We start from the raw sequence: 14918 nt of genomic DNA, 5'->3' as shown, positions 1-14918 counted from the left end.
AGCCACATACGGTTGCTTGGCTTGCAGGAATCGTATAGTGCTTTGGGAATTCCATGGTAAAGATATACCTTATAAGGAAAAGTTCACCCAGAGGTCACAGAGGAAGGCTGTAACAACAATCCTTAAACTCGCAAGAATTGCTTAGGCTTGCAGGAATCGTATAGTGTTCTGAAAATTCCACTGTCTAGATATGCCTTATAAGGGAAAGTTCACTCAGCGGTTAAAGAGGAAGACTTGGAGCCTTCATCCCACGACCACCAGAAGGCAGAAAAAGACCCCCTAGCAACTGAACGAGCAAGCTCAAAAGACAGACCACGTCATCCCTGGACCCGGGAGAAGAAGGCAATAAAAGGCGAACTTTGGGGATAGGAACGGTGCGAGCCTAGAGGAGACTCCCGGCCGCTCAGCACTGAACTTTGCTTATTCTCACTTGCATAATAATAAAAATAATTATATGATCCTTAAATCCAGTGGACTCGTTTATCACAGAAGGGACTCTAAAGAGCTTGGAAGCTTCTTCTCAGCAAAGTCCCCAAGAGGCAAGGCCGGGTGGGCAGGCTGTGCAAGATGACCCATACCGGACCCTTGGGAAGGGTAGTAATGATGGCTCTAATTGCTGGTGGAGCTCTGGGGAGCCCAGGAGAGCCGTGCAGTGAGTGCTACCAACCCCTCTGTGAGGAGGAAGAAGTGAGCTCCTTGTCTAGAGTCCATCAATTCTAACCCTAATTGTGTTAACCTCTCGCAGTTGGTCTTTTGTCAAGAAGATAAGAGAATGTATTGGATAGCCCAGAATACCGACACTTTTAGGCAGCAACTCCTGGGACAGTGCCCTGTAGGAGAAGCCTGGTTGCGCTTTGAATGTGATGCTGCTGAAGCAAGCCTGGTAGATCTGGTCAAAGAGAAAGAGATAGTAAAAGCAATAAGAAAACAAGACCATTTAGAGATACCCCGAGGTAAGAACGTATTCATGGATTCAGTAGAAAGAGGCAGCCACAAACTAAATTTAACCGATTGTCGAGTTTGTACCCAGATGACTGAAATTTGGCCATGGGTAAAGATTAATCTAAGGCTATTAGAAATCTTAAACTGGATACGGAATAACTCAGAATTTAGTATTAAAGGGTACAACAGGCCAGTCAAAAGAATGGTCTGTAAAAGGTATCTAGCAGTAAAGAACTCTGCTACCTGGTGGATCTCAGGAGATCCAAATAGATTTTGGTCTGTTGAAAGGAAAGAAAAGAACAAGTGTATCTACCATGAAGCATATGAATTTTATGAATGTATTGAAGAAGGGATAAACCCCTTTTGGAGAATGAAAGACATTTCTAAATATTGGGAATGTCCAACAGAAGCTAAAAACACATTTTTGGGGAGCCCCTAAACACCTGTTTTTGATCTATAGTACTATAGAATGCACTAAATTGCCGAGAAGCTGGTCTGGCAGCTGCACCGCTAGAATGATAAAACCAGCTTTCTTCTTATTACCCAAAGAAACTCGATCAAGTTTAGGAGTTCCTATACACAATGATTTAAGAGAAACCAAACAGAAGAGGCAAAATGCAATAGAAATTGGGAGAATCCAAGATTCTAAGAGCCAGGTTTGGACCCCAAGAAAAATTATCAAGACTTATGGCCCAGCCACCAGGGCTCAAGATGGGTCCTGGGGTTATTGGGCCCCGATATCCATGTTAAACAGATTCATCAGGCTTCAGGCAGTATTAGAGATGAAGAGAGCAATCATTAGAAACCTCTCCAACAAGATAAAAAACTAGCATGTGTAAGTAACCAAGAACGGACTCCTACATTTGATTCCAGTTGCTGGAATAACCTATGGACTTTCAAAGGAGATTGGTGGAAAAAGTAGCTTTCTTCACTGTGGGTACACTTGCTGGTTTGCTCTTTTTACTATGCTTACTTCCCTGCTTCATTAAAATGGTAGTATCTGCCAGGCAGACCAACCTCAAAATCTCTAAAAAAGTTAACCTGAAGAAACCAGGAAAGGGAACAAAGTTAAGTAGCCATGATTATCAGAGTGTTCAAGAAATTTATAATCAATACAAAAAATTAAGGAAATTCTGTGCTCATGAGTCAGAAATTGCAAGTTGATGCAAGCTTAAGTTTAAGCCTGATCAAACAAAAAGAGGAGGGACTGTTATAAGTAGAAAAAGCTGCCAATTTTTTTTAAAAGGTTGCAGAGTGAACAGGTTGGACCAGTTGCTGCCAGGGTGGAGTTCTAACTGTTTGTTATTGTAATCAGCAGTCCTTTTAGTTACCTACTCCTTTTGTCAGTACCACCCTGCCTGCTGCCAGGTGGATGACATGGTGGGGGGACATGGGAGGGCATGCAAATGACCTTGGAGCCAGCCTGCCATGGGAAAGCCACCCCTCCAAACTTACCCAAAGACCCCAAAAACAATGAACCAACACAGAATTAAGAGATCAAAGTGATGTCTGGATGTGAGGAACAAAGCCCAGAGCCTGCAGAGATGCTGAGACCCTTTCTTTGCCCCTTGCCCTAGCCAAGGAAGGACCTCAGCTAGAGGCAGGACCCTGGGAGTCAAACTGTAAAAGTGAACAAGGGATTATTCCTGATGCTCCCATGAGGACAGAATCCCCAGCTCTGGTCACAGACCAGTGGACAAAGCTGCACTCTTCCTCCTCCTCCAAGTCACCACTGGGAGCAGTAGCAGCGTGAGCGTGAACCCGTCAGCTCTCCCCCCAGAGCTCATCACTTGTAATAAAGGCATTAAAAAGGAGAAAAGTCTCCTGCCTGTGTTTATTTCACAGTGGTGCTCAGATCACTTTCTCACAGCTGGATTGGAGGTCAGGTGCTGCCATAGTAACAAGCCGACCCTCCCAAGGGCCCCAGCTACTGAGGCCACCCTGTGATAACAATGCAAGGGAGAGGGAAAACATAACTCTACAGCTGCAAAACTTCTCTTAACATATACTTAATATTTGCCCCTTACTTGGGAGAGTCCACCATGGCATTACTGATCTGTAACAAAGATATTGACCCTTGTTCTGTCACTGCAAGATCTGTGAGAAAATAACTTTGACCACTGTTTCCATTTTCAAAGACCACGTTGAGGACCCAAAAATCTCCCAAGATGGGGTTGGGAGGCCTCACCACATAACCAGAATGTAGAGGCTGATGGCTCTGGGCTCAGTTGTGTGCAGACTGAGGACAGGAGTAGCCTGAAAGGAATTGAAGGGTGGTTCCACAGATGCTGGAGTTTTTCTTCATTGTATGAAACAGGCAGAGAAAGAAAGAATGGCACCAAGGGTGTGGAGTGCCCCTGCCCCAGGCGGCGGGGATTCTACCCGGACAGAGAGCATCGGGCGAGGGGCGAGATTTAACGAAGATTCCACCCCTCCACCCTGTGTGGCGTGGCCCTGCTAGCCCGGGAAAAGACACTCCACCCCATCTGGTCAAAATAGGAATGGCCCCAGAATGTTCTTCCTTTTCTGTGCCCTCATTGCTTTAAATTCTACTGCAGTATCCCCACCTTATTTTTTTCCATTGGTTTGCTCCTTGATCCACCCCATTGCAGTCCCCTGCTCCTCCTGCTATTGGACCCTGACCCTAAACTCCACCCCTACCCTGTCATGTAAAACCCATGACCTGACCCCCGCCCCTCATTTCTTGTCTTGTCCCCTGGCACAATAAAGGGTCCTGGATTTTGCTAAAGCCGGACCCGTCCTATTGCATTCCTGTCCCTGTTGGTCACCGGTGGCTGCCTGAGGTCTGGGACTCCGGGGCCGGGGGAGTTGTTGTGCCCCTCGCTGGGGCAGAATGCAGCACAAGGGCAGCTGGGGAGGCCCAGAGTGGCACCAGGAGAAAGGAATTTCCCTGGCAGGGCAGGGCTGTGGTGCAGCACGTCCCCAGCAGGAGCCTGGAGCAGCCCAAGGCTTTGTGTGGGCAGGCAGGGGCAGGCAGGAGGCAGAGCTGCCAGCAAAGGAAGGGCCCAGCCAGGTGGGGCAGCCGGGGGATGCCGAGAGCCTGCAGGGACAGAGGCCAGGGCAGGGACACCGTAGGACAGCCTGGGCTGCACAGGGCACAGGGGTGGGCAGCAGCTGCAAGACAGCCCTGCCAGAGCCAACCTGGGCAGCACCTTGGCCATGGCTGCTGGGCCTGGGCCTGAGCCGTGAGGAGGGGACAAGTGACCCTTGCAGGCCTGGGGCCTCATGGCCTCCTTGTCCCTGCTCAGCAGCCTGGCAGGGGCCGCCCCACGCTCCTGCCCTTGGCATTGCCCATCCCCACATGCCAGTGCCCATCCTGGGAAGAGCCTGAGCAAGGAGGGAGGGACAGGATCTGCCTGGCCAGGGCTGGGGCTCAGGCCTTGGCCCTTTGCATTCCTGAAACACATCCAGGTTTGCTCAGCACCAGAGACACCTTTCCCTTGCTTGTCCCCAGCTGTCATTACTATCTCCACTGTTCTGCTCTACTTGGAACTTAGGGACACTTTCTCAGTCCTGTCCCTCAGTGAGACCCATTAAAAGTTCAAGAAAGTTTGGACTTGGAATCTGATTTTGAGTTCTTGAGAAGTCTTTGAGCTCACTCTGAGGGACTGGCTCTGATGCAAAGAGCACCAAAGCCCCAGAGGGTCATTGAAGTCCTGGTGCTGTGTCTGTGCTGCTGAGCTGGGCCGGGCTCCTGGCCCAGAGGCAGCTCCTGGCAAGGGCAGCAGAGCTGCAGAGAGACAGCTCTGGCCAGGAGCAGCTCCTGTGCACAGCCCAGCAGGGCTGGGGCACTGCCAGGGCCCCTCAGGGACACCAGCAGGGCACAGACAGAGCTCCCAGGGGCTCAGCACTGGCAGGGGCTGTGGCATGTCCCAGAGGGGGCTGTGTCACAGTGGCACCTCTGTGGCTGTGTCACAGAGGCACAGAGCAGCTGGGATGTCAGAAAGGGGCTGTGTGACAGCACAGAGTGGGTTCTGTGAGATCACAGGTTGGGCTATGACATCCCAGAGTTTGTTGTGTGAGGTCATTGAGCAGCTACAGCATCATAGAGGAGCATCAGGGAGCAGAATGGGCCCCCTGTTATCCAGGAGGAGGCAGTCAGAGAACTGCTGAGCTGCTTGGATGTTCATAGCTCCCTGGGAGCAGATGGGATCCACCCCAGGGTGATGAGGGAGCTGGCAGCTGAGCTTGCCAAGCCAGTCTCCATCATTTACCAGCAGTCCTGGCTCCCTGGTGAGGTTCCAGATGACTGGAAGCTGCCCAATGTGACACCCATTCACAACAAGGGTGGGAAGGAGGATCCTGGTAATTATAGGCCAGGCAGCCTGACCTCAGTACCCGGTAAGGCAATGGAACAGTTTCTAGTGAGTGTCATCAGCCAGCACTTCCAGGATGGCCAGGGGGTCAGAGCCAGCCAGCAGGGGTTTAGGAGGGGTAGGTCGTGTTTGAGCAAGCTGGTCTCCTTCTATGACCAGGTGAGCCTCCTGGTGGATGCAGGAAAGGCTGTGGCTGTTGTGTGCCTGGACTCCAGCAAGGCCTTTGGCACTGTGTCCCCCAGCACACTCCTGGAAAAGCTGCAGCCCAGGGCTGGGACAGGAGCACTCTGTGCTGGGTTCAGAACTGGCTGGCTGGGCCCAGAGAGTGGTGGTGAGCGGTGCTGCATCCAGCTGGGGCCAGGCACCAGTGGTGTCCCTCAGGGCTCTGTGCTGGGGCCAGCTCTGTTCAATATTTCTATTGACACCATGGATGAGGGGCTTGAGTCTTTCATTAGTAAATCTGCTGATGACACTAAGCTGGGAGCGTGTGTCCATCTCCTGGAAGGTAGGAGGGCTCTGCAGGGAGACCTGGAATGGTTGGAGGGATGGGCAGAGTCCAATGAGATGAAGTTAATTAAGTCCAAGTGGCGAGTCCTGCATTTTGGCCACAATAACCCCTGCAAGGCCAGAGGCTGGGGACGGTGTGGCTGGACAGTGCCCAGGCAGAAAGGGACCTGGGGGTGCTGGTTGGCAGCCGGCTGAACATGAGCCAGCAGAATGCCCTGGTGGCCAAGAGGGCCAAGGGCTCCTGGTGTGGATCAGGAACAGTGTGGCCAGCAGGAGCAGGGAGATCATTCTCCACCTGTACCTGGCTCTGGTGTACCTGGCATTCTTGCCTCGTACTGGCACCGTACCTTGAGTGCTGTGTCCAGTTGTGGGTGCCCCAACTTAGGAGGGACATGGAGGGGCTGGAGCGTGTCCAGAGAAGGGCAACAAGGCTGGGGAGGGGTCTGGAACACAAATCCTGTGAGGAGAGGGAGCTGGGGTTGTTCAGTCTGGAGAAAAGGAGACTCAGAGGTGACCTTACCACTCTCTCCACCTTCCTGAAAGGAGGTTGTAGTCAGGTGGGGGTCAGTTTCTTTCTCCAGGCAACAACTGACAGATGCAGAGCACACAATCTTAAGCTGCACCAAGGGAAATACAGGTTGGATATTAGGAAGAAGGGTTTTCACAGAATGTGTGATAAAGTCCTGGATTGGTTTGCCTGGGGAGGTAATGGAGTCACCATTTCTGGATGTGTTTAAAAAAGGCTGGATGTGGCACTCAGTGTCATGGTTCAGTTGAAGTGTTCGGGCATGGGTGGGACTTGATGTTCTTGAAGGTCTCTTCCAACCCAGTAATTCTCTGATTCTGTGATTCTGGGATTTGATGATCCCATTGGGTCCCTCCCAGCTCAGCCCCTTCTGCAATTCTCATCCTTTGGCTCAGCCTTTGTGTTCCCTCAAGGTGCTGGCAGAGCTGTTGGGGACAGGGCAGTAGTGGGGCAGTCCCAGCGTTGCCCTGTGTGTGACACCCCATTGGTGACAGCCCCAGTGTCCCCTGTGTGTGACACCCCAGCAGTGACAGCCCCAGTGTCCCTGTGTGTGACACCCCATTGGTGACAGCCCCAGTGTCCCCTGTGTGTGACACCCCAGCAGTGACAGCCCCAGCATCCCCTGTGTGTGACACCCCATTGGTGACAGCCCCAGTGTCCCCTGTGTGTGACACCCCAGCAGTGACAGCCCCAGTGTTCCCTGTGTGTGACACCCCATTGGTGACAGCCCCAGTGTCCCCTGTGTGTGACACCCCAGCAGTGACAGCCCCAGCGTTCCCTCCCTGCAGTCGCTCCAAGGGAAGCGTCCAGAGCCGCGTCCAGTCCATGGAACTGAGCGGCCACTGCCCACCCCGGCCTGGGCTGATGTGGATTCCTCTGCACACAGCTCGGGGAAGGTCCCCCTGGCCACCTGCACTGTGCCACAGACAAGTGTCAGACACAGTCACAGAGCTCTGCCCAGAGCTTCTAGGAAGAGATAATTAAAAAAAACTCCAAAACCATATAAACTAAAAAATTAAAAAAAAAAAAAACACAAAAAATGAAAAACCAACAAAAAACCAAACAAAACCATATGAAAACAAAAGAAACCCCAGCACCCTAACCAAACAACCAAACCAAAAACACAACACAAACAAACCAACCAAAACAGAACAAAGGATAAAAAACCAAATCAAGCCAAACCAACCAAATAAACAAAAAAAACAAATCAAGAAAAAGAGAACTCCCCCCAGTAGAGCTGTTCCATCCTTCAGTTGTCACACTTGCAGTCACACAAGACGTGGGGCTGCAAAAAAAGAGAATTGATTGGGCACATTTGCAGAAAAAGCAGGTTTAGGACAGGCTCTCAGCAGAACTGTTCTCAGCTGAGCCAAAAAGGCCCCTTTGGCAGCTGCAGGGCCATTGGAAATGCAGAGCCTCAGCCCACAGGGCAGAAAAGGGCTCTGCGTTCCCCTCCCCTCACACTAAACCCTGTTCCCAGGCTGCTTCAGACTCAGGATTCTGCTGGGGGACTGCACAGAGCTGAGAGTGGCCTCTGGCTTTTCCATGTTGTGTGTCCTAAAGCTGCCTGGGAGAAGAAATTTCGGGTCAGCTCCACTGGCACAATCCCTGCTGGCACAGGACACAGCCCCAGGAAGGGCTTTGCGTGCCGAGGCTTTGCTGCAGGCAAGGAAAGCTCCTGGCTCAGGGTCACCTTTGCTGCTCAGCCGGAGCCCCGAGTGCCCCAGCAGCAGCAGAGAATGGCAGCAGCGCCACGGGCAACCATCACCATTGCATGGCAACCATCACCAGCTCCCTGTTGCTATGGTCAGTTTCCATGGCAACAATCCCCAGCCCCCGTTACTATGGTAGGTTTCCATGGCAACCATGCCCACCCCCTGTTGCTATGGTCAGTTTCCATGGCAACTATGCCCACCCTCTGTTGCTATGGTCAGTTTCCATGGCAAACATCCCCAGGCCCCTGTTGCTGTGGTCAGTTTCTGTGGCAACCATCCCCATCTCCCTGTTGCTATGGTCAGTTTCCATGGAACCATGCCCACCCCCTGTTGCTATGGTAGGTTTCCATGGCAACCATCACCAGCTCCCTGTTGCTATGCTCAGTCCCTCAGCAGCTCCATGGAGTCCCCATGCCGGGGTGGTTGCCATGGACACCAGCTCAGGCCTGCACCCAGAGCCCATTGCCATGGCAACCATTGGCCGTCCCATCCCCAGGCTCATGGGGGTTCCCAGAAGCACAGAATTGGCTGAGCTGGGAGGGACCCATCAGGATCCTCCAGTCCAACTGCTGGCCCTGCACAGGACACTCCAACAATGCCAGCCTGGGCCTGGCAGCGCTGGCCAAATGCTGCTGCAGCTCAGAGAGCCCTGGAGCTGGGACCCTTCCCTGGGGAGCCTGGCCAGGGCCCCAGCAGCCTCTGGGCAAAAACCTTTTCCTGACATCCAACCTGAGCCTGCCCCGACTCAGCTGCAGCCGCTCCCTCCACTCCTGCCCCTGGGCACCAGAGGGAAGAGGTTCCCACAGCCCCAGCCAGGGACCCGGTCCCAAGGCTGCTGCCATGGCCACCAGGGCTGGCACCAGCTGGGATGCTCGGTTTCCACCTGCTGGGGTTCAGGAACGGGATTCCTCAAATTCCTGCTCCTGCTAAAACCACGCTGCGCTTGCTGCCCTCCCACCTCCCATGGAAAGCACAAAAGACAAAGATCCCGGGCTGGGATAAGAACAATTTCCTGGGAACAGCAACGAGATAAAGAACAAAAGGAACAGAAATAATATTGATAACAGATGGGATAAGAAAAGCTATTTACAGGGAAAACTACATCACCAGCGACTGGGTCTTCCCGGCCACGTATTCCCTCCTGTCTGGAAAGGACACCTTTCTTCTCAGGGAGAGAGAGAGTCCCTTTCCTGCCCCTGGCAATGACCTGAGGTGGGAGTGACTGTAATGACACGGCCATGGCCAGACCCTCATGTTCTTCCATCTCCCATCATGACACTGGCAGGGGCAGGAAAAGGGACAGGTGTCTTCCCAGCATGGATCACAGGGAACATGGATCACCAGAGCTCTCCCCAACGTGCGTCCTCCAATAGGGGATGAAGCTGGGGCAGTGCATGAAGCTCCTCCTTCAGTCGAGTCATTCCAGGGCTTCCCTTACCGGTGCCTCTGTTGGTGTTTGTTCAAGTGAGAGCTCTGGCTGAAGCTCTTCCCACACTCAGAGCACTTGTAGGGCCTCTCCCCAGTGTGGATGCGCCGGTGCCTGACGAGAGTGGAGTTGTGCTTGAATCCCTTCCCACAGTCAGGGCAGCGGAAGGGCCTCTCCTCAGTGTGAATCCGCTGGTGCAGGAGGAGGTGGGAGCTGCTCTGAAACCTCTTCAGACACTCAGGACACTGGTAGGGCCTCTGCCAAGTGTGGATGCACTGGTGGATGATGAGGGTGGAGCTGCAGCTGAAGCCCTTTCCACACTTGCCACACTTGCCACACTCCTAAGGCCATTCCCCAGTGTGGATCATCTGGTGGCAGATCAGGCTGTTGCTCTGCCTGAAGCTCTTCCCACCCTCCAAGCTGCTCATGGGCCACCAGCTCCGAGCTCTGGCTGAAGCTCTGTCCACCTTCCTGGCACAGGGTGGCTCTTTCCTCCTCAGAGCACCCTGGGCTGGGCTTGCAGCCCCTCCTTGTGTGGGATCTCCAGGGATTTTCCTCCCTCTTGCATTCCTGTGCTGTGGAGTCACTCAAAACAGCCTCTTCCATGAGATTATACCATGAGGATTTGTCCTCCCTGGTGTCCATCCTCAGCTCCTGCCCTGGGGGAGGCAGGACAAGGAGAGGATGGGATTTGCCTCCATGCCAGAGGGAAGGAGATCCTCCCAATGTGTCCCTGGCTGCAGGACGGCATCGGCAGCAGGATTGTCCTGCAGCCAGGGCCCGTGCTGGGCTGGGAGATGGAGCAGGAGAGAGGGGGAAAGGGGCACTGACTTCCTCCTCACCTGCCTGCGTGTCCTGGGACATCTTCCTCTTCCTCACAGCCTCCTTCTCCATCCAGCCAAGGTTTGGGAAAGAGAAATCCTGGTTTGGGGAAAAATACAATGGATGAGCACATTGGGTTAGCGGGTTCCTACTGCCCAAGCCCATCCCTAGAAGTCACTGGGAATCTGTCGCCCATATAAACCTCCAAAGCACCAAGATTCAGTCCCCCAAAATACACAAATGACCAAGATGCAGCAAAAACACCCAGCCCTCAGTTTCCCCTCTCTGGTCTCTCCACTTTGGGCTCCTGGAGGCCCCCCCTGTCTGGGTTGCTCCAGTTCAAGTTTGTATTGGTGTTCCCCTCTCTGGGCTCTGGGGCTCCTGGCAATCCCGCAGGTTCCCCTTCTCTGGGCTCCCCACTTTGGCATCACAGGCGTCCCAGGGGTCAGCACTGTCTGGGGTCCCTGTTTCAGGCTCCTGGGGTATCCATGGGTCCCCCCTGTCCATGATCCCAACATGTCCAGGCTTCTGGAGCAACCCCAGCTCTTGTATTGCCCATTTCTGCGGCCCCAGTGCCGGTTTCCCTGCTGCCCTGCCGGTACCGGGCGATCCCCACATGGCTCTGGGCTGGCAGTGCAGCCCCTGGCCCGGGCAGATCATTCTGCTCTCTGACACTGTCTACCAACCCAAGAGGACAGTTATCCTGTAGGCAAGCCTTCCCACTAAAGACTGAGGCAAAGAAGGTGTTAAGCACCTCTGCCTTCTTCTCATCTGCGGTTACTAAGTCCCCTCCCACATCTAATAAAGAACAAGGGTTGGTCTTACCCTTCCTTTTGCCATTAATATATTTGTAAAAACATTTTTTATTATCCCTTACAAAATTTCCCAATTTAATTTCATACTGAGCTTTGGCCTCCCTAATTTCTTTCCTACATGCCCTAGCAACCCCCTTAAATACTTGCTGAGAGACCTGACCCTCCTTCCAAAGATGATACATCCTCTTTTTATTCCTATGTTCCATCAAAACCTCCTTGCCCATCCAGGCTGGACGTTTGCCTCATCAACTCTTCTTTCAGCACACAGGGACAGTCTGTTCCTGTTCCCACAAGATCTCTGTTTTGAAGCACACCCACCCTTCCAAAACTCCTTTGTTTTTAAGGGCTGCTTCCCAAGGAACTCTCTGAATAAGTCTCCTAATCAGGCCAAAGTCTGCCCTCCAGAAGTCCAATGTAAGAGTCTTATAGATGTTCCTCCTGATTTCACAAATATTGGGAACTCTATAATTTCATGCTCACTGTGCCCCAAGCGGCCTCCAACCACCACATCTCCCCCCAGCCCATCTCTAATCCCAAACAACAGGTCCAGCATAGTCCCTCCCCTGCTGGGCTCACTCACCAGCTGTGACAAAAAGTTGTCCTCCACACACTCTAAAAACTTGGAGGCTGCTGCTGAATTTTACTTCTCCAGAGGCTTGTTCAGCCTTCAGCTCTTCAGTTCAGGAATTCAGTGCCCCAGAGCTCATTAACATTCAGCACACCTTAACAAGCTGAGCCTCTGGGAATAATCTGATTTACATTTCCAAATCTTTCGTGGTTAATGGGACAGATTTCAGAACTGCATTCAAAGTGAATATATTATATTTACAAAGACAGTGAGGAAATATTTTTTGGTTCTGTTTAGGTTTTCCTGTTAATTCATTGATATGTGCAATCTCCAATTGATCCTGAATCCAAGTACCTCCTCATGCATTTGGAATAGATATGAAAATCAAGACCCTTTATGTCTGACAATCAATCAGACTCTGTCCCTACCCCCATCCCACCATTTCTCCCATCCAAGCCCTGGCACTCAGAGCAGCCTTGTGCAAATCTGAGCTCCCTCCAGCCCAGGCTGGACCTGCAGCTTTCAGCTCCTTGGCTGCAGTTCCCCCCTGCTTTCCTTGGAGAAGGAGCTGCCAGAGACCAGAGGGATGTTCATTTATTGTCAGCCAGCAAAGCCGAGGGAAGGCACAGCTCTGTAAAATGCAAAAGTCATTCATTTCCCTGGCTGTGCCCTGCACCTGATCCCCACAGCCTGTCCTGTTTCCTTCATCCCTGCATTGCCAGGGACCTTCTGGGACAAGGGAGCTCTGCTCTGGGGATGGAGCAAGGTCCAAGTGCCACCATTGGAGTGGGAACCACAAGTCATCAGGTTTGTGTCCATTGGGGGTCAGGAACTGGTGGGACTCAGAGGCACAGAAAGTTTCTCTTCAAGGCCAGCAGACCATAGTTGAACAGGACACAATTTAGTAACAATCACGCTCCTCCCTGAGCTATGTGCAATGTCCCAGTAGTGTCTGATGAGTGCACCCTCCACAGGAGATTTCCATACTAAAATTAATTTTAGACAAATGTGGTAATAGATATAAACACAATTAAGTTCTTGTATCAGGATGCTCATCCTGGTGTCGGGGCACAACAGCTCCAACAATTCCTGATTTGCAAAGCTGCCAGTGGTGGATGGAGAAGGGAGGTCAGGCTGCTCTTGGTGTTCAGGAAATGCTGAAAGCAGCCTGACTCATTTCATCTCCTCATGCCCTGGCTGAGCTCCCCTCTTTCCCCTCCCACCCAGTGGCTTTTGTCTCCCACCAGCCCCCCTGTGAAGAGCCTGGCTCTGTGTTCTCCATCCCCTCCTTGCTGGCACTGCCAGGCTGGGATGAGGAGCCCCTCAGCCTTCCCTGCTCCAGGCTGGACAAGCCCAGCTCCCTCAGCCTCTGCTCACAGCCCAAGGGCTCCAGCCCCACCTTGGAGGCCCTTCCCAGGCCCTGCTCCAGCTGCCAGACATCTTTCCTGCCCTGGGCAACCCAACCCAGGCCACAGTGACCTGGAGAATCCCCGTCCTTGATGTCCTGGTCACACAGCCCTGGCCCCTTGCCCCCTGTCAGGCTCTGGGGTGGATCCTGTGGAACATCCTTTGGTGGAGGCTGTGGCTCCAGGTGGGCCGGGGGGATCCCGGGGGACAGGGACCCTGCTGGGCATGGACAGCATTGGACTTGTTGGGAGAAACGGTGAGGGGGAGCTGGGGCAGAGTGAGCAACCCAGTGACCTGACACAGCCCTGCTGGGATGTCACACAGCCCCTCTGGGATGTCACAGCCTCCTCTGGGATGTCACAGCCCATTCTGTAATGTCACACAGCCCCTCTGGGATGTCACAGCGGGCTCTGTGATGTCACAGCCCATTCTCTAATGTCACACAGCCCCTCTGTGATGTCACAGCCCATTCTCTGATATCACACAGCCCCTCTGGGATGTCACAGCCCATTCTGTAATGTCACACAGCTGCTCTCTGATGTCACACCAGTCTGTGATGTCATAGTCTGCCCTGTGATGTCAGACCTCTGCCCTGTGATGTCACAGCCTGCTCTGTGATGTCACAGATGCAGTCTATGATGCCACAGCTGCTCGATGACCTCACATGATCCACTCTGTGATGTCACAGCCCACTCTGTGACCTCATGTTACCAGATGATAAATTGTCTCCACCAGCTGAGCTGACCCCTGGAGCTTGTTCTCCACAACCCCAGGCCTGTGGAGAGCACACAATGCCCATTGTGTGAGAAGGGGAACTGGAAGTTCAGCAGCCTCAGTGTCCTGCCAGCTCAGCCAGGCCCACAGGAACATTGGGCTCCATGAGCACCAGGGACACGCAGAGAAACCCCCAGGACAGAACACATGGGTTAAGAGGAGGGGAAATATGTTAAGGATTTTGGGGAAATGATTACCACATGTGTGGTAAGAAAAAGAATAGAAAATCAGCAAATTTGCAGATGACAGCAAGCTGGGTGTGAGTGTGGATCTGCTGGAGGGTAGGAGGGCTCTGCACAGGGCCCTGGACAGGCTGGATCCAGGCCCCAAATCCAACAAGGTGAGGTTGAACAAGTCCAGGTGCGGGTTCCTGCACTTTGGCCACAACAACCCCTGCAGCTCTACAGGCTGGGGACAGAGGGGCTGGAGAGCAGCCAGGCAGAAAGGGACCTGCAGGGACAGATGGACAGCAGGCTGGACATGAGCCAGCCGTGTGCCCAGGTGGCCAAGAAGGCCAATGGCTCCTGGCCTGGCTCAGGAATGGTGTGGCCAGCAGGAGCAGGGCAGGGATTGTTCCCCTGTGCTCAGCACTGCTTGGGCAGCACCTCGAGTGCTGTTTGCAGTTCTGGGCCCCCAATTTAGGAAGGACATGGAGGGGCTGGAGCGTGTCCAGAGAAGGGCAACAAGGCTGGGGAGGGGTCTGGAACACAAGAGCTTTGAGGAGCAGCTGAGGGAGCTGGGCTTGTTTATCCGGGAGAAGAGGAGGCCCAGGGGAGACAAGGCCGTGTCAGGGCACAGGTTGGACTTGATGATCTCCATGGCCTGTTCCAGCCTTGCTGATTCTGGGATTCTCTGAAAGAACCCTTGGAGCAGCTGCAGGATGAGCCCTGGGCCTCCTCTTGAGGAGCTCCAGCAGCCCAGGTCCCTCAGCTTCTCCTGGCAGCCCCAGAGCCCATCCTGTCAGTCGTGCAGAGCCTGTGCAGGTCCTCCTCACTGCCCAGAACAGGGAGCCCCAGAGCCAGACACAGCAGCCCAGATGTGCCCCCCTGGCCTGGGCTGCCTCTGGCAAGGGAGCAGCA

At 53.3% G+C, this 14918-nt stretch overlaps 1 protein-coding gene across 1 annotated transcript in view; it reads right to left on the bottom strand.

The window, feature by feature from the left end:
• LOC139605362 (zinc finger protein 551-like) overlaps positions 1–14918 on the bottom strand; it is a 484882-nt gene that overhangs the window by 215131 nt on the left and 254833 nt on the right. The window contains 1 exon segment of the mRNA XM_071456700.1: positions 9523–9782. Within this exon segment, the coding sequence (XP_071312801.1) occupies positions 9523–9782 (260 nt within the window).

The sequence above is a fragment of the Agelaius tricolor genome, unplaced genomic scaffold (genome assembly GCF_023055355.1).
Source record: "Agelaius tricolor isolate 1412-34295 unplaced genomic scaffold, bAgeTri1.0.p SCAF_65, whole genome shotgun sequence".
NCBI classification, from domain to species: Eukaryota; Metazoa; Chordata; class Aves; order Passeriformes; family Icteridae; genus Agelaius; species Agelaius tricolor.
Note: the sequence above shows the minus strand (reverse complement) of the source record. Positions and strands in the feature narration are given on the sequence as shown.